Genomic DNA, 24802 nt, shown 5'->3' on the forward strand with positions numbered 1-24802 from the left:
CTATCATGAAGGAGATATTCGCGAAATCGAGTTTTATTGCCATCCATCTCTTGAGTGCCCCCTAGCATCAAGTAGAGTTTTCCCATACACCACACTGATAACATTAATAACAATTTAATAAACACTCGATTGTAATGAATAGAATCTTCAAAATCCAGTGGATAACTACCAGTACTAACTGAACCGGGACACAAAACTAGCCACAAATCGCGGGGACCGAACCGCTGGTAGTCAGTAACGGAGTACTGAACACCAATAGCACAGGAGTAGGGAAGTTGCTGGTTTTCACTTCATAAAGTGACATGTCCGCCTCTGTGGTGTAGTGGTTAGTGTGATTAGCTGCCACCCCCGGAGACCGGGTACGATTCCCGGCTCTGCCACGGAATTTGAAAAGTGGTACGAGGGCTGGAACGGGGTCCACTCAGCCTCGGGAGGTCAACTGAGTAGAGGTGGGTTCGATTCCCACCTCAGCCATCCTGGAAGTGGTTTTTCGTGTTTTCCCACTTCTCCTCCAGGCAAATGCCGGGATGGTACCTAACTTAAGACCACGGTCGCTTCCTTCCCTCTTCCTTGTCCATCCCTTCCAATCATTCTACCCCCCACCAAGGCCCCTGTTCAGCATAGCAGGTGAGGCCGCCTGGGCGAGGTACTGGTCATCCTCCCCAGTTGTATCTCCCGACCCAAAGTTTCACGCTCCAGGACACTGCACTTGAGGCGGTAGAGGTGGGATCCCTCGCTGAGTCCGAGGGAAAAGCCAACCCTGGAGGGTAAGCAGATTAAGAAAGAAAGAAAGAAAGAAAGAAATTTTTTTTTGCTAGGGGCTTTACGTCGCACCGACACAGATAGGTCTTATGGCGACGATGGGATAGGAAAGGCCTAGGAGTTGGAAGGAAGCGGCCGTGGCCTTAATTAAGGTACAGCCCCAGCATTTGCCTGGTGTGAAAATGGGAAACCACGGAAAAGCATCCTCAGGGCTGCCGATAGTGGGATTCGAACCTACTATCTCCCGGATGCAAGCTCACAGCCGCGCGCCTCTACGCGCACGGCCAACTCGCCCGGTAGAAAGAAAGAAAGAAAGAAAGAAAGAAAGAAAGAAAGAAAGAAAGAAAGAAAGAAAGAAAGAAAGAAAGAAAGTGATATGTCATAAGTGGCGCCTACCGGCAAGTAGTGTTTTCTCGAATTATACTTCATAATGAAAGCAATAATTATTTGCTCATCGCAGGGATCGTACCGCGGCGGTCAGTAAAAATAACACAAGTACCCCTGGACCCCTACTATTGCTTGTTTCCAGAGCTAAAGAGTAGAAGGTTATTGTTACATAAGTTCCATTAGTGGAATGATATGTTAATGTAAATATCAAGCTAGGTAGGTACGTTAATAAAATATTACCTACCTACTGGTTAATATAGGCCTAACTGATTATAATTATGTTCTGTGTGCGTATGTTTAGATCGTATACGTACCAGGTTTACCGATATGTCACTTGTAAAAATTAACATTTCTATGTAGACTATACAGTAGTTTGATGATAGTACTTGGTATATTACGGATACATAAAAACCATGTAATCAGGAATATGGCAATGTTATTATTATTATTATTATTATTATTATTATTATTATTATTATTATTATTATTATTATTATTATTATTATTATTATTATGTAACATTCAAACGCCAGCACATTTATTAAGATACTCACAGGTTTACCAAAATGTACAGCAGAAAGTGGTGTTAAATTACTGTGCACGGATATTAGTATAACGGTGGATATACTGTAATTGCGAGATTAATGAAACATTGGTTTGGTTTAAAAGGAGGAGGAGGAGGAGGAGGAGGAGGAGGAGGAGGAGGAGTTTTAGATATACCTTAACGACACAAAATGAGGTACTGTGTAGTAAAATAAAGCAATTACTAGAAGGAATTGGAACGGGGAACTATTGGGACAGAAATTTAGTAGAAAGAAACGTATGTACGTAAGTGGCACAGAGAGTAGTAGATATAGAAAATAATGGAATTTTAATTTCAAATTAATACTATCAAAATACCTTATGTATTTATCAAAATGAACTCGAATTCTACGTTTTCCATGCTAGTGTATGTTAAGCGTTCAGCCCGGAGGTTGGTTTGATCACACTGACCACTACACCACAGAGGCGGACCAGTATATTTTCTAACTGGTAGTATTTCTGTTAGTTCATATATACTCCGAAGAGTCTTTTGAATTATGTTTCTTTGTTTGTTTGTTGATTTGCTTTGACAGTAATAGGTGTATGCCTAAATTGCCAATAAAATGAGTACTCCCTTCTCAGTTTCTGGCGATAGGAAGTGGAGGAGGGGAGTATTCTATTGTGTTACAAGGTACATGTCATTGTTAATATGCATGTATATTAAAACTTTAAGAACTCACTACGGCGAATAGCACCGGTAGCGCTAGTTTGGTATATATGCGTTATGTCATATGCAATGCTATTCTGAATTCACTATTCAGTCCCCGTGTTTGCTCATTTCCTCAAAACCTTGTGATGGACAGCAGTGTTTGCTTCTCTCCACATGCGAACTCCATTATAAGGCTCCTCATTCAAATGGTGCGTACCCTGCCGTGGTTGGCTCGGTACTAACAAGGTTTAATGTGGCTAAGTATGTGGAGCAGTAGGACCGTGACATGTGGAAGAGCTAAGTTCGGGGGACGGGAGAGGACATAATCTACTTACAGATCATTGGACACCCACCCACTCACATACAGCTTTAACACAAGGGATCATATACAAAGAAATATTCCATCCATACAATGACCACATTAAAAAATCATGAAGTTCCATCTAGAACCTAAAATTGTGCTACTAGACCTCTTTATTTTCCCCCCTGAGCTCTCACATCTAATATGATATACATCGCCTGCTGATTTCAGTGATTTACGCCAAGTTTTGTGTAAGTTATACAATTTTAACTATTGGAAGGTCATAACAGAAAGTCAATTTTTTTGGAAATATTATGTACTGTATCCTCTAATTGGTTTCAAGTATCACCACAAAGATTCGTTAATAGACTTAGTATATTTTAGTACAAATATAAAAATTCCGAAAAAATGCGGCACTCATTTTTGTGCGGTTTTTTTTTAAACCAGCGGTAAAATGGTCAATTTTTCCTTGTTCTTGTCATAGGTCTCAGTGTGAGCTATCGGCATCAGAAATGTGTTCTTGGATGCCATCCGCAGAGTGCAAATGAAACTATCAGTGCAGATAAGTTTGATGCCGATAGGTCGTCCTGAGACCTTGGGCCATACATGACAAAAACAAAGAAGAATCAACAATTTTGGCCCTGGTTTAAAAAGAACACGCAAAATAACCGGTGCCGGATATTTTAGTAATTTTCATATTTATACTAAAATGGTCCCCACCTATTCCTAAGTCTACAAAAAATCTTGTTGGTGATACTTGCAACCAATTAGAGTACACAGTACATTATATTACCAAAATGTTTAATTTCTTGGCGTGACTTTCCAAGAGTTAAAAATTCATAACTTCTACAGTATTTGGACTCAATGAAATCAGACGACATGTATCCTATTAGATATGAGAGCTCAGAAAGAAAATTGCAGAAGTCTAGTACCACAATTTTAGGTTCTAGATGACATTTCGTAATTTCGTTATGTGGTCCTAAACTTTTGACCGGTACTGTAACTTTTGTATAATTTTTTAAATTTACAACTTGCTTTACGTCGCACCGACACATACAGGTCTTGTGGCGACGATGGGATGGGAAAGGCCTAGGAGTGGAGAGGAATTTGTTGTGGTCTTGATTCAGGTACAGCCCCAGCATTTATGTGGTGTGAAATGGGAAACCATGGAAAGCCATCTTCAGGGCTGCCGTAAGTGGGGCTCGAACCCAATATCTCCTCCTTGATGCAAGCTCACAGCTCCGCGCCCCTGACCGCTCGGCCAACTCGTCCGGTCTTTGGTAATGTATATCGCTCATTTTCGCTTCCCCACTTTGTAACAGACAAGTCCTTCTCCGAAGATACAGTATACGGCGATTTTAATAAAAAGCGACGCGCGTGTCAAGAGGCGTGACTTACTAAAAAGAGGTGGGTTGCGAGCCGTGACTGTTTATATTGGTATCAATAATGACTTCTCCTTTCAGCTGAACCATGTCTTCGTGTTGGAGACGTAGTGTAGGTATCCCAGTTGTTTTCTTCCAGCTGATATCAAAGAAAGCGGACTACGATTGAAGTAACAATATACTCGTGTCGACTTGACGATGCAGCAGTATTTTATTAATCCAAATCAGGAGTCACGTCTCAGCAATAGAGGGGAATAGAGGGGATGAAACGTTGGTACTGCTCAAGGACGCGCCAAGCTTTAGCCGAGTGAATTCATTTTAATACCAAAGTGAGGCACGGCCCAGAAATACCAGAAGTGAGCTTTAAGCCACGGGTTGTTTTTATTAACTAGTCCCATAATTCTTGCACTAGGACAAAATGATTACTTTCATCAACTTGATCAGTCTAATCTTTCGTAATGCTGTATGAAAGTGACTGAGGCATGAGCGGTGCTACCGATACTAACATTTGATACACTGACTGACAGAGCAAGTACAACACCAAGAAGGAGTGGTCAGAACTTTATGCCAATTGCAGGGTAGACTGACGTCACTGAGGTATGCTCATGATGTGAAATGCGCCGCTGTGCTGCGCACGTAGCGAACGATAAATGGGACACGGCGTTGGCGAATGGCCCACTTCGTACCGTGATTTCTCAGCCGACAGTCATTGTAGAACGTGTTGTCGTGTGCCACAGGACACGTGTATAGCTAAGAATGCCAGGCCGCCGTCAACGGAGGCATTTCCAGCAGACAGACGACTTTACGAGGGGTATGGTGATCGGGCTGAGAAGGGCAGGTTGGTCGCTTCGTCAAATCGCAGCCGATACCCATAGGGATGTGTCCACGGTGCAGCGCCTGTGGCGAAGATGGTTGGCGCAGGGACATGTGGCACGTGCGAGGGGTCCAGGCGCAGCCCGAGTGACGTCAGCACGCGAGGATCGGCGCATCCGCCGCCAAGCGGTGGCAGCCCCGCACGCCACGTCAACCGCCATTCTTCAGCATGTGCAAGACACCCTGGCTGTTCCAATATCGACCAGAACAATTTCCCGTCGATTGGTTGAAGGAGGCCTGCACTCCCGGCGTCCGCTCAGAAGACTACCATTGACTCCACAGCATAGACGTGCACGCCTGGCATGGTGCCGGGCTAGAGCGACTTGGATGAGGGAATGGCGGAACGTCGTGTTCTCCGATGAGTCACGCTTCTGTTCTGTCAGTGATAGTCACCGCAGACGAGTGTGGCGTCGGCGTGGAGAAAGGTCAAATCCGGCAGTAACTGTGGAGCGCCCTACCGCTAGAGAACGCGGCATCATGGTTTGGGGCGCTATTGCGTATGATTCCACGTCACCTCTAGGGCGTATTCAAGGCACGTTAAATGCCCACCGCTACGTGCAGCGTGTGCTGCGGCCGGTGGCACTCCCGTACCTTCAGGGGCTGCCCAATGCTCTGTTTCAGCAGGATAATGCCCGCCGACACACTGCTCGCATCTCCCAACAGGCTCTACGAGGTATACAGATGCTTCCGTGGCCAGCGTACTCTCCGGATCTCTCACCAATCGAACACGTGTGGGATCTCATTGGACGCCGTTTGCAAACTCTGCCCCAGCCTCGTACGGACGACCAACTGTGGCAAATGGTTGACAGAGAATGGAGAACCATCCCTCAGGACACCATCCGCACTCTTATTGACTCTGTACCTCGACGTGTTTCTGCGTGCATCGCCACTCGCGGTGGTCCTACATCCTACTGAGTCGATGCCGTGCGCATTGTGTAACCTGCATATCGGTTTGAAATAAACATCAATTATTCGTCCGTGCCGTCTCTGTTTTTTCCCCAACTTTCATCCCTTTCGAACCACTCCTTCTTGGTGTTGCATTTGCTCTGTCAGTCAGTGTATATTGTAGACTGTCCCTACTAGCAAAGGAAAGCCACCTCCCTATACGCCACGAAGTCCCTTGGACGAGTGAGCTTCCACTTTCCATAACTTCGACACGAAGTGGGATAGAGTAGTTAGCTCTACGCCGACCGCCTTTGCTCCTAGGAATTTTTGGCGAGGGATCAGTGAACCTATTAGTCAAGCGCCTCTCCAGAAGTGAAAATGCCACTTTCATAAACTTCGAGTTCCAAACGGGGAGTCGAACCATCATCAACCGAACAAGCTTTTACCGGGCGAGTTGGCCGTGCGCGTAGAGGCGCGCGGCTGTGAGCTTGCATCCGGGAGATAGTAGGTTCCAATCCCACTATCGGCAGCCCTGAAGATGTTTTTCCGTGGTTTCCCATTTTCACACCAGGCAAATGCTGGGGCTGTACCTTAATTACGGCCACGGCCGCTTCCTTCCAACTCCTAGGCCTTTCCTATCCCATCGTCGCCATAAGACCTATCTGTGTCGGTGCGACGTAAAGCCCCTAGAAAAAAAAAAGAAATAGCGAACACGCTTTTACTGCCTCGGCTAGGCTGTCCTTGTTATAAATGGACAAATGTACGATTGTAAGGTTAGATGACGTGGGCCTATATATTTCAGTGGATTTTCCATACATGTAATAGCACCTTCTGGTTCGGCGAAGAAAGCAACGGGAAATTATCTCACGCCTCATTTCTCCAGTAAGCCCCTTCAGTGACATATAATGGCGAAATCGAAGACTCGTACATACATACAGTACATACATTTCTTGAAACAATAAGTGATCGAAAATTGTATCGAGTGAACAAGCAAGACCGAAAGGAAGGAGTACACTATCACAAAGATTTATTGGCGAATTAATATACATATGGCAGTTTATCTACACTTCGTCAAAAAACGGCCACCGCTATACTTTTAGAACGAGTTTTTTTTTTTTTTTTGCTAGTTGCTTTACGTCGCACCGACACAGATAGGTCTTATGGCGACGATGGGACAGGGAAGGGCTAGGAGTGGGAAGGAAGCGGCCGTGGCCTTAATTAAGGTACAGCCCCAGCATTTGCCTGGTGTGAAAATGGGAAACCACGGAAAACCATTTTCAGGGCTGCCGACAGTGGGATTCGAACCTACTATCTCCCGAATACTGGATACTGGCCACACTTAAGCGACTGCAGCTATCGAGATCGGTGAGAACGAGTTTAAATTATAACAAACAAACAAACAAATAAACAAACAAACGAACAAGCTACATCCCTGATAGATTTTGGTTTATAAAGCGACCGCTGCTCCACCCGAAGGCCTGCAAATTACAACGTGACGCGAGTCAGTGTGACGAATCCTCTCGGCCGTAATTTCTGGCTTTGAAGACCGGGGCCACTATCTCACGTGAGGTAATGTACTTCCTCAATTGTTTCCACGTAGCGTGAATCGACCTTGATACAACACCTCTGGGTGAGAGGTAGGCTCGATCCCTTCTAGACAGCGGGAAATAATTTACATGATATCATTCACCATAAACAGCCTCGAATCATTTTTCTAACGTAATGAAACGGTAAGTTTATTGACAAAATACAAATGAAAGAGTAAAACCAGAAATATATTACTGCGAAATACGTTAGCAAGGCGAGGTATAGGCTACTAAAGGGCCTTACCCTTTGACGATCATTCTTTCGTACAAGAATTCACCCAGTTTCAAAATCAGAACGGGTGCACAGAGAGAAACATTCCATTCATATAATCCATCTTGCTCATTATCTGCGGTATACTGTTCATTTACACTTCTCTAGATTGGAACAAGCAGGTTCGACCATCTCATGTGTCAGAAGTAAATGTAATATCTCTAGAAGACCTTCAATAACCATCAGTTGGGTGAAATTGGAAATCTGAAACCTACGATCTAATGGATTCTCACTCAGATAGCAGCATCGTTTATTGTTTGTACGTAAAACAAAAAAATTAAAATAGTGCGTGTACATCATTTTTAGAGTTAGTCGACAACTAGCTGTTTTATATCTGCCGGTGACGGATTAGTTGTATCTAAAGTGTAACGTTATTGTTGATAAGTTTTAGGAGCTTAGATTACATATTTGTTTCCATCAAGCTGGGCGTTGAGAGATCGTTCAGGTTTTTGGTACAGCTCGTTAATTAACGGTGAAATTTGAAACTTCCTGTTTCTGATACCAATATAAATGGTCCGTTATTGGACATTATAAATTTTCCAGCTAACTCATTCTTGGTTGCCAGCGTTTCGCCCTCGTGTGCTAGGGTGGGCTCATCAGTTGGTACCTAGCACACAGATGTCATCTGATGGCCAAGCAGGCATCAATTTTTGATAATGAGACAAAATCTCTTAGTGCATTGGCACTGCCGGTGGCTCCAATTAGCCTACGCAATAGCCTCCACGGTATGCACTAGCCAGCGTATTGGTAGGTGTGCTAGGTACCAACTGATGAGCCCACCCTAGCACACGAGGGCGAAACGCTGGCAACCAAGAATGAGTTAGCTGGAAAATTTATAATGTCCAATAACGGACCATTTATATTGGTATTATAAATTTACTCATTCAGGACAAATATTTCAGATTCCCTATGGGAATCAACATCTATATCATTCCTGTTTCTGACCTAAATATTGCTATGCCTTTGATTACTAATCAAATAATATACTATATAATTTATCCATGAAGTAAAATGTCGAGGTTCGAGAATTCTGTTAAGCTGTTTTCCTGTGATGTCACCAGACAGACAGACAGACAGACAGACAGACAGACAGACAGACAGACAGACAGACAGACAGACTTGGCTCTTTTTTATTTTTTACTTTTGTACACCTGTCCGCGTTAAATGCGAAGCATGATACAACAATCTGAGGAGTACAGACACAATTATATTTGCCTGTGTACTCCTTACTCCCGTTTCTTTCCAAGGGGTCGGGGATGAGATGAATTCATCTGTCATGATTTTAGGGCCGGATGCCCTTTCTGACGCCAGCCTCAGCTGAGGAGCTAATGAAAATGAATGATGGTGAATGACCGGCAACTGTTAAGTATTTGAGACCATAAAATCAAAATTAGGAAAGGAGTAAATTACTCCAAGGTAATTCAAGAAAGCAGGCTTGTTGTTCGGCTCGCCAGGTGCAGGTCTTTCTATTTGACTCCCGTAGGCGACCTGCGCGTCGTGATGAGGATGAAATGATGATCAAGGCAACACATACACCCAGCCCCCGTGTCACTGGAATTAACCAATTAAGGTTAAAATCCCTGACCCGGCCGGGAATTGAACCCGGGACCCTCTGAACCGAAGGCCAGTACGCTGACCGTTCAGCCAACGAGTCGGACATTTTTTGTGGTTATTGTTAGTCTAGTGCAGCCCTTAAAACCCTGCAGTGTATGGGAAATTGCGTGATAGTGTGGTTGAAGGTAGTGTTGTGTCCGCATATTGGGGACAGTACAAAAAACCAAAAAACCAGTCCCCGAACCAAGAGAATTAAGATTAACATTCCTGATCCTCCGGAGGTCTTCTGAAAAGATCACTATACTGAACATTCAGCCAAGGAGCCGGACAGCTTGTAGTTATAAGTGACTATTCATTTAAGTCATTAACCTTGGAACCTACAATTTAACATCAAATCCGAAGCACTGGGAAGTGGTTTTCCGATCCGAAAAGTCTGTAATACTGATTTAGTTTCTGTCCAAAACTTTCAGTCCCTCTCTTATCCCTAGGACGATATGCATGCCAGTGACATTGCACAAGACCTCTCAAGGCATATGATTTACATTCAATGTAATTTATTTTTATCCTCCAGTATGCTTTCACCGAGCAAGTGGCTGTGAGGTTTGGATCACGTAGCTATCATCTTGCATTCGGGAGATAGTGGGTTTGAACCGCACTGGCGGCAGCCCTGAAGGTGGTTTTCCATGGTTTCCCATTTTCACACGAGTCAAATGCTGGGGTGGTACCTTAATTTAGGCCACGGTCGCTTCCTTCCCACTCCTAGCCCTTTCCTTTCCCATAGTTACCATGAGACCTGTGCCGGTGAGACGTAAAGCAGCTTGTAAAAAAAAAAAAAAAAAAAAAAAAGTTTGCTTTCAACTTCGGACCGAGGCCAGTCGTCGTATCAGACGTGTTGGAACTTGTAACTGACGATTTACTTCAGGATACAACTGCGAGCAGGGGATCAGCTTATCGTCCAAGTGACCGCGAACTACTTTTGCTATTTGCTTTACGTCGCACCGACACAGATAGGTCTTACGGCGACGATGGGACAGGAAAGACCTAGGAATGCGAAGGAAGAGGCCGTGGCCTTAATTAAGATACAGCCCCGGCATTTGCCTGGTGTGAAAATGGGAAAGCACGGAAAACCATGTTAAGGGCTGCCGACAGTGGGATTCGAACCCACTATCTCCCGAACGCGAACTGCGTAAACACGATGGAGGAATAATGCTGGCCAGTAATGACTGGCTGTAATAATCGGGATCAGAACAATTAACATGAGGACAGCAACATTCTAACTCGTAATCAATTGGGGGAAAGTCATGTAATGCGGTCTTTCGACGATAATTGATAGGTGAGAGTTTCCGTCGTTGTTCTACTTGGTCTCAGTTCAAATTTTTCTTTGAATGACGGGATGACTGAAGGGAGCGGGTTTATTGCATTCATGCAAAAATTCGACGTCAGGTATATAACAAATCGTGCCGTTTCATGATCACTAGTGTTCGGAAGTTTATGACCTAAAGAAGTACAAAATATGCAAGAAAATATGTCCTAAAACTAGATAAATATGACCTTAAAAGGTGAAATATGACTTAAAGCATTTATTTTTTACAAGTTGCTTTACGTCGCACAGACACAGATAGGTTTTATGGCGACGATGGGAAGGGAAAGTTCTGGGAGTGGGAAGGAACCGGCCGTGGCTGGAATTAAGGTACACCCGCAGCATTTGCCTGGTGTGAAAATGGGAAAGCACGGAAAACTATCTTAAGGGCTGCCGACAGTTGGACTCGAACCCACTCTATCTGGAGTGCAAGCTTACAACTGCGCACTCTTAATCGCACGGCCAACTCGGTCGGTTTAAGCATTATAAGCATTATTAACATTAAATATGTCGAAAAGTGATAAGCTATAACACAGCAAACACATTTAATTACGCAGACTGACAGAACTACAGTAGGTATAGATTCGTTCAGTACCATAGCCCTGAGGCACAGTTCTCATTTTGTTTTCCTTAAAAAAAGTATTTACCAAGCTCGATAGCTGCAGTCGCTTAAGTGCGACCAGTATCCTGTATTCGGGAGATAGTAGGTTCGAACCCCACTGTCGGCAGCCCTGAAAATGGTTTTCCGTGGTTTCCCATTTTCACACCAGGCAAATACTGGGGCTGTACCTTAATTAAGGCCACGGCCGGTTCCTTCCCAGTCCTAGCCCTTTCCTGTCCCATCGTCGCCGTAAGACCTATCTGTGTCGGTGCGACGTAAAGCAACTAGCGAAAGGAAAAAAAAAAGTATTAACATGCTTTTTGGTATCTGTCTGCGTACGTACGTACGTACAGCATCTCTTCCTCGGAATCCTGACTTCTAAAACTGCATTTGAAAATCGACGAAGATAACACGTACCTCGCTAAAAACGACGCCTCAATTTAAACAAAAATGCTCAAAATATAACCAAATATGACCTTATATCACTGAAATGAGCATAATATGACCAAAGCAATAAGAATGGACAAGACATGCATTTATGTGCAACATATAATTACTTTAAATGGGATCAGGAACCCATCATTCATAGTCATTCTTCAGGTATAATGATCTCAGGAATGAAATATGATTTTTCCGTTACATTCGAAATATAGCCTATACATAGAGAGAGAGGCGCGCGGCTGTGAGCTTGCATCCGGGATATAGAGGTTCGAATCCCACTGTCAGCAGCCCTGAAGATGGTTTTCCCTGCTTTCCCATTGTCAAACCAGGCATTTGATGGGTATGTACCTTAATTAAGGCCACGGCCACTTCCTTCCAACTCCTAGGCCTTTCCTATTCCATCGTCGCCGTAACACCTACCTGTGCCCGTGCAACGTAAAGCCACTAGCAAAAAAACAAAAAGAGTCCCATTTCTTGATACGAGGTCCAGAATGAGGCGAGTTGAAATTATATGGCATTTGTTTTACGGTTAGATGCCCTTCCCATTTTTTGCTATTGGCTTTATGTCGCACAGACACAGATAGGTCTTACGGCGACGATGGGACAGGAAAGGGCTAGGTCTAGGAAGGAAGTGGCCGTGGCCTTAATCAAGATACAGCCCCACAATCTGCCTGGTATGAAAATGGGAAACCACGGAAAACCATCTTCAGTGCTGCCGACAGTGGGATTCGAACCCACTATCTCCCGAATACTGGATACTCACCACACTTAAGCGACTGCAGGTATCGAGCTCGGTAGATGCCCTTCCTAACGTCAACCTTATTTGATGAGCTCATGAAAATGAAATGAATGATGGTGAATAAAATTTGGTGAGGAGGTAGAAGAAATCGGCTGTGGCCTATGAGGAAATGTTTTGAAATTTGCCTGAAAGTTGACGCAAGTGTAATAGACTTATATTACTTGGAAACACCATTCTTTAACCCATGGCTAAATAATGCAAATATTATTACCATGATTTTTTATTATTATTATTATTATTATTATTATTATTATTATTATTATTATTATTTGTAATGAGAATGAAGACGCGGTAGGCAAGGAATAGTCGAACCCATACACCTTTCGAGGCCTGCAAACTTGGTCCATGGCCACTGCACTACTACCTTAACACTACCATAGCCTGAAGAAGAGAAATTCACATACTGGTACAACACATTAATATTTTCTCCGTCTGGAAGTGAATAAGATCGATGATGACTCGCCAAATTCATAACACTGTGCATGTACACAGGATCCTCGTTTATCCGACCCTCATTAATCCGAATCTCCGGTTTATCCGGATCGAAAATAATAAAAATGCATTTGTATTTTTGCAGTATTTCTTTTATGGGGTCGACCCTTCTTGACTGTCTTTTCCGCCTGGAATAGTTAAGGTCAGCATTTCGAAGTAATTCGGCCACTGTCTATCAAAGGTGTCCCGGCATTCGCCTGGAATTGAGAATGGGAAACCGTAGAAAACCATTCCCAGGACGGCCGAGATGGGATTGAAATTCATGCTCTTCTGAATGCAACGCACTACTAATCCACTGATGGTGAGTTCGAAAATGAAACCGGTGCTCCATCAGAAGAAACAATGACGCATGAAGAGGCAACAATGCAGCTGGAGAAACTGACGGCCTATTTAGAATCCTAGACTGAAACCACATCGGCAGAACTGATGTTTGTAAAATGCCTTCGTAATCGTCTGCGTGCAAACGCTATACAACAGAAAAAACTCATGCATTATTTAAGTGCATGAAACAGAGTCGTAAACGTAAGAAAAGAGCTCTTATATTTTTTGTACAATTGAAAAAAGTATTACTGTATAACTTATGCTAATAGATTACGTAACATATACTGTATTTGATTTTTACTTTTCCGGATTATCCGAATTTTCGATAATCTGGATCAGTTCCTGTCCCACGTAATTCCGATAAACGATGTTCTTGTGTAATTTAATTACGAGTATTAAGTTATATTACCTTACCTGAATAATTACACAAACAAACCCCCTGAATTCCGGACTATCATATCCAAGAAGATGGTGGATATTCACAAATAGGCTACAGTAAAATGTGTCAATGTGTTAATTATTGTTTTAAGGGGAAGTACAATTGGGCTTACCATTCTTTTGTCTGGCTTCAGAGGGTCCCGGATTCGACTCCCGGCCAGGTCGGGGATTTTAACCTTTCTTTCTTTCTTTCTTAATCAGTTTACCCTCCAGGGTTAGTTTTTCCCTCCGACTTAGCGAGGGATCCCACCTGTACGGTCTCAAGGGCAGTGTCTTGGAGCGTGTGACTATGGGTTGAGTGATACACCCGGACAGGAGGACCAGTACCTCGCCCAGGTGGTCTCACCTGCTATGCTGAACAGAGGCCTTGTGGAGGGATGGGAAGAACGGAAGGGATGGACAAGGAAGAGGAAAGGAAGTGGTCGTGGCCTAAAGGAGAATTGGGAAACCAGGGAAAACCACTTCGAGGATGGCTGAGGTGGGAATCAAACCCCCCTCTACTCAGTTCACATTCCGAGACTGAGTGGACCCCGTTCGAGCTCTGGTACCACTTTTCAAATTTCGTGGCAGAGTCGGGAATCGAACCTGGGCGAACGGGGGTGGCAGCTAATCACACTAACCACTACACCACAGAGGCGGACGGATTTTTCATTGGTTAATTTGAATGGTTCGGGACCTGGGTATGTGTGCCGTCTTAAGCATTAGAATTCATCATAGGTAGGGCTCCATTCCCACAGACGAGCAGGTCGTCTATACGGCGTAAGCACTAAAGACCAGCACTAGGCCTCTCCAGAGGCCACACGCCATTATTTTTGTCCTTTCCTAATACTAAGGAGAGAGAAAAAGGGAGATGTCCAATGCTTCGAAGAAAGAAGATATCGTCAAAAGGAAGGGAAAGGCCAAGAAAGGCATGGAAACGGAAGACTCCCTAGGCTTTGCAAACATAATACCAACGGCGTCGGAAGAAACATGGTTGACCTAGAAGGTCGGATAGGAGAGATGGAAGCGTGGAGCATGACGCAGGTGGAAGCAGTGACAGACAGCTAGGGGTCTCATGGTCGTTAACCCATGCTCCAAACATAAGAGTTTCCCACTGATTCGCTTCTTACAACGGGCAGAGTATATCCCATTCTAACGTGTCAGTCTGCTCAGCTGTATTTCAAGGTCTAAGAATTGAATCTCAATACCGACAGTGATCATCCCAATTTAACTCTTACCGGGCGAGTTGGCCGTGCGCGTAGAGGCGCGCGGCTGTGAGCTTGCATCCGGGAGATAGTAGGTTCGAATCCCACTATCGGCAGTCCTGAAGATGGTTTTCTGTGGTTTCCTATTTTCACACCAGGCAAATGCTGGGGCTGTACCTTAATTAAGGCCAAGGCCGCTTCCTTCCAACTCCTAGGCCTTTCCTATCCCATCGTCGCCATGAGACCTATCTGTGTCGGTGCGACGTAAAGCCCCTAGCAAAAAAAAAAAAAAAAAAATTAACTCTTCTCTAACCCAATTTCGATAAACATAAAATCCTAGAGTACTTCTGAGACACAACTTAACAGGCACTCTATAATGTAATACATTCGAATAACCGTATACAAGAGGACGATGACTTCATTGTTCCGTTGTTGTTGTTTCAATGCTTTCATTCCCCACCCTGAAGGGGCATTGTTCCGCCTCCAATGCAAGCAATAACATAAGGAGAATTACTGACTGCTTGCTAGAGGCGGCTCTTTCATTTGCAGCTAAATTTAGCATCATCGAGTTGACAAAGGCTTCCAGCGTACGCAGCTTCCTACGCATTTTCTTTCACGAGCCGCTCTGAAGTCCGCTGGAGTTCGTGGTAGAATAAGGAAACGAATAAACAATTGTTATTTTATAATGCTTTTCTAAATGGGAGAGGGAAGACTGCACTTGCAAAGATCAATGTCAGTATTGTCGTAATGCATAGAGAAGAGCTTATTGATCACTGAAACAAAGTAAGATTTTCAGCCGACTGTGGAAAGCTGTTGGTTAGATAATCTCCTATTGACCCAAAGTTAGAGGACCGATCCTCTACACAGTCTGTGGACATTTATGGCTCCATAAATGCGAGAGTTTCATATTAACAGAATATTAACCGATTTCAAGGCGTCTCTGAAACCATTAGGTGATTAATAATTATAACTAGGGCTCGGATGTTTAGGAAAAGTCATATTTTTTATTTGTCTCTATTTTCTTGCCTGGTTGAATTTTGGTGCAAATCAGGTGATTATCGTCACAATTAAGTGATTTTTAATTGTCATATAAATGCATACTTTGGCTATTATTTTGACATAAGGTCATATTTTGAGCTATTTTGGTAGAAACGTCATATTTTGGTCATAATTCGGTAGTTTGACGACAGCTGTAGCTGTGCAAAATCATCTTATCGAATGCTAACTAGTATTCACGAAACTGCTTCTTGGTATCACATCTGCCGTTAGTACAAGTGGAATACTCTGCCTCTGCGCAGGAATTGTTTTCCAACAGTTTGTCAGAAAGTCTAGCATATATTAAGTCGAAATTTGGAATTATATCGAGTGCAATTACTCGTTTAGAAGCTGCTAGCTTAGAAATTGATGCAAGTATTGACATTGTGAGAACTGTTGAACTTTCAGTACAACAATTACATGGACTTTTAAAATGTTGTCTGATCTGATAATCTAAGCGAACGTAGTACTTTATAGGTACCTACGTATTCACAAATGTTTGGTAAGTGAGTGAAAGACAATAGGCTGTGAGTAACTGCTAAACATGTATATTCAGAAAATAAATATGAAAGTAAGAATAAACAATTTAGTTAACAAATATGTATAAAAGGAATTGGCGTTTCGCCTTATAACTTATTTTAAAATTGCCATATTTAGATTAATTATTTTCGGGTCATGTTTTCTCAATTTTCATATTTCGTCACTTTTGCGGTAATATTTCGTTACTTTGGAGGTCATATTTGCTTGCTTATTTGGGATAATGTTAGGTCTTAAACATCCGAGCCCTAATTATAACATTGTTATAATTAATAACATTTGTAACAGTTCATCGAACGGCGATTTCCGTTCCTTTTTTTAACAAGTTGCTTTACGTCGCACCGAGACAGATGGGTCCATTCGTCTTTTTGTTTTTTCATTTGCTTCACTTCACACCGACAAAGATATGTCTTATGGCGACGATGGGAGAGGAAAGGCTTAGGAATGGGAAGGAAGCGGCCGTGGCCTTAATTAAGGTACAGCCCTAGCATTTCCTGGTGAGAAAATGGGAATTAACGGAAGACCATCTTCAGGGCTGTCGACAGTGGAGTTCGAACCCACTATCTCGCGAATGAATGCTCACAGCTGTGCGCTCCTAACCGCACGGCCAACTTGCTCGGTCGCGGCGATTTGCAATGGAATATATGATAAGTTACGTGGCTCTATTCACACATTCAATGCGGTATGTTGAACTAATATATTTCTCCAGAAGCGTGGGACGTTCAGATGAAGTACGCAATATCTGAACAAAACGGAGATAGAATGAGGACAATTTCAGAATGTTATAGAGCACGACACAATTCCTTGTCCAAAGTCGTACCAAATTGCCTTCGTTTCTCAGTTGCAGACTAGTTTTTTTGACCGCAGGTGTGATTCTGAGACTAAAGACTCATGAAACCCATTGTTGAACGTGCCTTCTTTATTATCTGCTCTATAAAAAAAAACAGTAATGTGACTGTTTTGTTATCCCTGTAAACTCAGTGCGATGATTCAAACATTATATGCTCCTGATAACACAATCCTGAATGGATAGATTCCAAACATGGAGTTTGTTTGAAATATGTTAAGCAGTTTTCCAGTTTAAAGAGCGCGCACAGACGGAAACACTAAAGCTGAAACACCTTCAGATGATCAGTATTGCGTACGATACGAACAAACAGATTTTTTTTTTGAAATAATAAATGTTGAGACACGATGATATATTATTACGAGGGCCTATTATTATTATGCCCGGCTCCTAACTAAATGGTTAGCGTGTTGGCCTTTGGTCCAGAAGAGTCCGGGTTCGATTCCCGGCCAGATCGGGGATTTTTACCTTCATCGGTTAATTCCAGTGGCCTTCATTATTAGAATTCACCCTAGGTAGGGCCCCATTCTCACAGATATGTAAGTCGCCTATACGGTGTCAACTCGAAAGACTTGCACCAGGCCTCTACGGAGGCCACGTGCTATTATTATTATTATTATTATTATTATTATTATTATTATTATTATTATACATACATTATCATTATAGACCGTTATGCCTTTCAGCGTCCAGTCTGCAAGCCTGTGAATATTTGCAACTAGTGCTGTGGCCTCATTTAGTTCTATACCTCTTTTCTTTAAATCGTTTGCAACCGAGTCTAACCATCGTCGTCTTGGTCTCCGTGTACTTCTATTACCCTCGATAACAGAGCCCTTTATTCTCCTAGGTAACCTATCCTCCTCCATTCGCCTCACATGACCCCACGACCGAAGCCGGTTTATGCGTACAGCTTCATCTATCGACTTCATTCCTAACTTAGCCTTTATTTCCTCATTCCGAGTACCCTCCTGCTGTTGTTCCCACCTGTGTGTACCAGCAATAATTCTCGCTACTTGTATGTCCGTTACTTCTAACTTATGAATAAGATATCCTGAGTCCACCCAGATTTCGCTCCCGTAAAGCAAAGTTGGTCTGAAAACAGACCGATATAAAGATAGTTTCATCCGGGAGCTGACTTCTTTCTTACAGAATACTGTTGATCGCAACTGCGAACTCACTGTATTAGCTTTACTACACCTTGATTCAATCTCACTTACTATATTACCATCCCGAGAGGACACACAACCTAAATACTTGAAATTATCTACCTGTTCCAGCTTTGCATCACCAATCAGACATTAAATTCTGTTGAATTTCTTACTTGCTGACATCAATTTAGTCTTCGAAAGGCTAATTTTCATACCATACTCATTGCACCTATTTTCAAGTTCCAAGATATTAGACTGCAGGCTTTCGGCACAATCTGGTATTAAGACCTAGTCGTTAGCGTAGGCCAGACTTCTTACAACATTACTACCTAATTGAAACACTCTCTGCCACTTTAAAATTTTCAGCAGGTGATTCATGTAAACTACGAACAGCAAAGATTAAAGATTACAGCCTTGTCTAACCCCTGTAAGTACCCTGAACCAAGAGCTAATTCTACCATCAATTCATACTGAAGCCCAATTGTAAACATAAATGCCTTTGATTGATTTTATCCACCTTTAATTCCATAGTCCCCCAGTACGGCGAACATCTTTTCCCTCGGTACACTGGCATATGCTTTCTCTAGATTCACGAAACAAACACAGTTGTCTACTCCTCTCGTAGCATTTTTTAAGTACCTGGCGCATACTGAAAATCTGATCCTGACAGCCCCTCTGTCGTCTGAAACCACACTGGTTTACATCCAACTTCTTCTCAACCACTGATCGATCCCTCCCTTCCAAGATGCCGGTGAATATTATTATTATTATTATTATTATTATTATTATTATTATTATTATTATAACAAAAATGTAATAGGAGAGTATCTTTATTGGTAATAACGACACTGCAACTTTTATAGATTTTAAATGACTCCAAAACGTCAGAATTCTTTCCCACAGAAGTACTTTTACGTGTCGGCATTGAGAATGACAATAGTTCTGATAGATTACCTAGGTGGGGTGGGGATTTCTTTCCACACCCAATAATGAACTGAATTGGAAAGGATACGAAAGTGAAAGAAATACTTTTTTAAATGTAAATAATTTTGATAGTTTCTTTGGGGACAGAGATCAAGTCGCATGCCATATGAAAATGTTAGGGCCGGCCTGAGTGTCTCAGACGGTTGAAGCACTGGCCTTCTGACCCCAACTTGGTATGTTCGATCCTGGCTCAGTCCGGTGGTATTTGAAGGTGCTCAAATACGTCAGCTTCGTGTCGGTAGATTTACTGGTACGTAAAAGAACTCATGCGGGACAAAATTCCGGCACCTCGGCGTCTCCGAAAACCGTAAAAGAGTAGTTAGTGGGACGTAAAGCCAATGGCATTATTACTAAAATGTCTGGATGGTATATTATTAATTTGTACCGAAATGGCTAATGGGTATATGTTTCATCAGCGCATAAATAATTGTGTTTTGTAGGATACCGCTAACATATATGTATGTCATGAATACATCCAGAAACCAGAAAGATAATTCGATGATATAAAAGCTAAATCCGCACCAACGTGACCGTGGTTTGAGTTCTTATCAACGCATAACGGTTTTTCGCAATGAAAAGTCAAGTCCGGCTGATTCGGATTGTATGAACACAATTTATCAATCATGCAAAACTATAGTTCTACTTGCATTGACATATTCAGGTTGTTAGGAGCTTCAAATTTTTCGAAAAGTGTGTTCCAAATGACCATCCATCTGTCTGCCTTAGTCCGGTTCCAGGGCTAAATGGTTAGCCTGCTGGCCTTTGGTCACAGGGGTCCCGGGTTTAATTTCCGGCAGGGTCGGAAATTTTAACCATCATTGGTTAATTTCGATGGCACGGGGGCTGGGTGTATGTGTCATCTTCATCATCATTTCATTCTCATCACGACACGCAGGTCGCCTATGGCGTGAAATCAAAAGACCTGAACCTGGCGAGCAGAACATGTCCTCGGACACTCCCAACACTAAAAGCCATACGCCATTTAATTTCTCTGCCTTAAAAGCTCGGCCAAAATAGTTTCATTGTTCCCTTACATGACATATTTTTGGAAAAGTACGTTAGGCCTATGGGTCGTATCCATGAATTTGGAACCAGTCACCCTTGGAAGGTTTTCCTCGCATTTGTGGGATGCTACCTTTGGTATAGGTGACAGTCGCGTTCTTCCCACACACTGTCTTAGATCAGAAATTTGATTGCGGACAACATTCTTAAATACTTTTTTCCCTCTTGATTTATTCAAATTCTTCATCACAAAACTGTGAAAATGAGACCTGTTTTCACGTTCAGGCGGACTTGCTCTTGACGAAGCATTAAATGATGTGAGGTCCTACATACAAAATACCAAATGTTATCATTAAATTCAGACAGACAAAAATGCTGAGTTGATGACCAATGTGAGCCGCCTCTGTGGTGTAGTGGTTAGTGTGATTAGCTGCCATCCCCGGAGGCCCAGGTTCGATTCCCGGCTCTGCCACGAAATTTGAAAAGTGGTATGAGGGCTGGAACGGGGTACACTCAGCCTTGGGAGGTTAACTGAGTAGAGGTGGGTTCGATTTCCACCTCAGCCATCCTGGAAGTGGTTTTACGTGGTTTCCCACTGCTCCTCCAGGCAAATGCCGGGAAAGTACCTAACTTAAGGCCACGGCCGCTTCCTTCCCTCTTCCTTGTCTATCCCTTCCAATCTTCCCATGCCCCTCAAGGCCCCTGTTCAGCATAGCAGGTGAGGCCTCCAGGGCGAAGTACTGGTCATCCTCCCCAGTTGTATCCCCCGACCCAGAGTCTGAAGCTCCAGGACACTGCCCTTGAGGCGGTAGAGGTGGGATCCCTCGCTGAGTCCGAGGGAGAAACCGACCTTGGAGGGTAAACAGATACAGAAGAAGAAGAAGAAGAAGAAGAAGAAGACCAATGTGCCCCTCCTATTACAGTACAGGAATTAATTCAATGACAAGGGCCGAGCGAGTTGACCGTGCGGTTAGGGTCACGCAGCTGTGAGCTCGCATTCGAGTGATAGTGGTGACCAACTCCATTATTGGCAGCCATGAAAATGATTTCCCGAGGTTTCCGATTTGCACACCAGGCAAATGTGGGGGCTGAGCCTTAATGAAGTCCACGGGCGCTTCCTTCCCACTCCTAGCGCTTTCCTATCGTATCTGTGTCGGTGCGACGTAAAGCAAATGCTATATAACACAAGGTTTCTTTCTTCTATGGAGCGAAATTACGAGAGTAAACACTGGAAGATGCACTGTAATGGTACGCCTACCCGAATGCGTTTCACACACACAATAAGTGCAAGTGGATAATAATAGCGTTTAAATGATCAAAATTAAAACAATAAGAATAATTAAATTATGATAGGAATTTCTCACAATCCTTTATCCCAGATTAAAATTCTTATCGCTTAAAAGGTTTGATAGCAATCAGTTATGTGTTGTACGAGAATTATAATTCATTTCTTACTGAAGCGATGTATTAAGCATGATAACAATTTTCCACGATTGTTAATCTTTGATCACTAGCCGCGGGATTTACAGGTTCGAAGTAATTCTAACCACAGGGGGAGGGGCGTGGATTTTAACTTGAGAAATCCCACATGCACTGGCTCGGATTCGATCAGATAAACTAATAAGGGAAATTCTAACAACTTTAGTTCTCTATGAGGAAAAGTGACTTTAATGAGATAATGTTGTCTGTCAAAAGTGAATTTAAATTGTGAAGACATGAGCTTTATCGTATAATTGAACCCCTCTCCCATGCATTTATGAGAACATAGATTTGTTTGAAATTTGAAAATACGCTTCCCTACATTCATTAAATTTGTAAATTTCTTTGCGGGATATTACGTTTCGTGAAAATATCAGTGCAAAACGAAAAACACTTAAAGAACCTGTTTTATTTCATGTTCTGGAAATATATTTTAATGAGTACCTACAAGTATTCAATAGTTATATATCTACAAGGATGGCACAATCCTTCGCAGTCATCGGGGCTGAACAGAAAAGTAGGAAGATATCCATTCACAAATAGCGGACAAACGTTTTTGGGTTAGTAAAGCTTACGGGCGATTCCACTGTGCACAGCGCGTCATTGGGGGTGTAAAGATGTTCCAGGGAGACATGATTTTATACTCTACAAGCACATAAGGGGGCATTCTTCTCACCTATGTCGATATGCTTATCGTTATTTCATTATCTTATTGTTACTACAAATAACAGAGAACTATGTTTCCGTTAGGAAATATTTCAGACTGGTCAAGAAAGATATCGTTAATGAAATATAGTTCAATACACTGTACTTGACTATAAGAAAGCTCACAACGTCAAACAACAATTGATCCTAAGTCTTTGGGGTGAGAATAACCTGCTAGGAGTAAATTTATTTGGAATGCATTGTGAAATTTACGGTAGTTTAATTTCACCGTCATTTTACACATGAGAAATGGAGAAGAATTACCGGTAGGCCAAAGCTATTTTTAAAATTGTTCATTTGATGACAAAAATGCTCTAAATGTTCTTGATATCAGTGCATAAATCAATTTAGCACTGATTACTATAGATTATATTGCTATGACACTAATTGCTTTCGTATAACCAAATGCCACTGTTACCAACATAAAATACTACAATACATTTTCAACAAAGACGGGTACCAATGATATGAGGAAATATCCCTCAGTGTAGTTCATTCCACCTCAAAGTAAATAAATGTACCAAGCCTATATAGTAAGAGTGAAATTCATAATTATCTACAAGAGGTCACTTCTACAATTCACACTGACAATGAGAATATAAAGAAACAGAACTGACCTGGTTCTCCGAATTGAGTAACTTCAGCTGGTCGTTGATGAGGCTGTACTTGGCTGATTCCTCCTTCCGAAGGGCTCGTTCCTTCTTCAACTCTGGACTCCAGAAAGTTTTTATACTGTGCATACTTGAGCCTAGTTTCTGGTTGGTCAACTCAAGTTCTCTTTTGAAGTTAGCTAATTCTCGCTGAAGATCGTTGTTCTGCGCTTGAAGCTCGTTGATGTATCCTCCTCCAGGGTCCCTAGGGTCCCTGCCCCCAGAGGACATCATATGCGGGTTAGGGGACTGTCGGGCAGACCTGCTTCCTCCTCCATATAACTCATCCTCCAGGTAATGTCCTCGTTCCAGAGAACGGTCCCTCACCGCACTGCGGTCCAGGGATCGTTCTCGAGGTTCCCGGATGGGCATGAACTCCCGTTCATGACCGAGTGTGTCACCTGCCCGATCCAGAGACTGATAACGACTAGGGTTACTGCTCCCCATAGCTGGGCGACTAGCACTTCTGGAACGATGGTGTCCACCCCCTGGTCCCACAGACCTTCCGCGGTCGTCCATCATGATTGGGCTGCCTAGATCGTCCTCACGAGAGTAATAGGGAGAGCCGAGGTGCTGTTGACCGCCGTAAGAAGAGGAGTAGCCATGCTCTGGAGAAGTATTGCCGGATCGCGATGGTCGGCCACTTTTACTGCGGCCTATAGGACTACCCCTACTACCACCACCACCACTAGAGTGTTGCGGATAACTGCGTGAGGGTGAACGATCCACAGTGGGCAATTCGCCCACTCTACGAGCACTGCGGGGGGAACGATCTCCACCGGAACTGCTCAAATTGGAGGGGCCGTACGGATCCCGCGACATCTTCCCTTAGACTCATCCAGCACTACCTTCGTCTCATCACCTCCACCGCCAGCTGGGTAGTTCTGTTGATGTCCAAGGCGCTCCAACAGCATCATATAACAGCCGATACACTCACGGAGCTACAAAACTGGCTCACCTAATTCTAATTATTAAAAACTCCCCCCTCATTGACTTGAAAATACTTGAAAAAAATATAATTTAATACAATTCTATCACTGGTTTTGTACTGTACTATACCCCGTATGATGTAACATAGCGGGGTAGCGAACACTGTACCACTTGCACTCACAGAACAGAACAGAACAGAACAACCTTCACCACACCGCGCAGTTCAGACTCGCCAGTTGTGTCTGCTTGCCTCGCCAGCCCCTCTGCTCACAGCAGCTGATCAATGAAGGCTCAGGCCTCCCTAGTACTCCAACTGCGCGCTCGCTCTGCTCCGCTTTTAACGGCGCTTTATTTTAGCTGACATGTGGCCTGCGCATCGACCAATTCTCCGACACATTCATAAATAAAGCACCATTTAATACAAACCCTTCCTCATTATCTTTTATAAACATGTTCCATTCATTCTATTTACTAGTGATTTTAGTATCATTAAAAACTTGCTGCACTCATAATATCCATTCTGCGAAAACAATAGCCAGTATGGACGTTATTGTTTGCGGGCATTCTGAAAGTATCCCAGTGGAATCATATTAACAGAGATTACACTACACGCCTGA

At 43.1% G+C, this 24802-nt stretch overlaps 1 protein-coding gene across 1 annotated transcript in view; it reads right to left on the reverse strand.

Annotated features, from left to right (window-relative positions):
* The window catches only part of LOC136872642 (ERC protein 2), a 126407-nt gene extending 102001 nt beyond the window's left edge, over positions 1–24406 (reverse strand). The window contains exon 1 of the mRNA XM_067146450.2: positions 23223–24406. Coding sequence (XP_067002551.1) covers positions 23223–24077 — 855 coding nt within the window. The 5' untranslated portion in view covers positions 24078–24406. The remainder of the gene's footprint in view (positions 1–23222) is intronic.
* Between the last annotated feature and the right edge of the window lie 396 nt (positions 24407–24802).

Source organism: Anabrus simplex, chromosome 4 (assembly GCF_040414725.1).
Source record: "Anabrus simplex isolate iqAnaSimp1 chromosome 4, ASM4041472v1, whole genome shotgun sequence".
Classification (NCBI taxonomy): domain Eukaryota; kingdom Metazoa; phylum Arthropoda; class Insecta; order Orthoptera; family Tettigoniidae; genus Anabrus; species Anabrus simplex.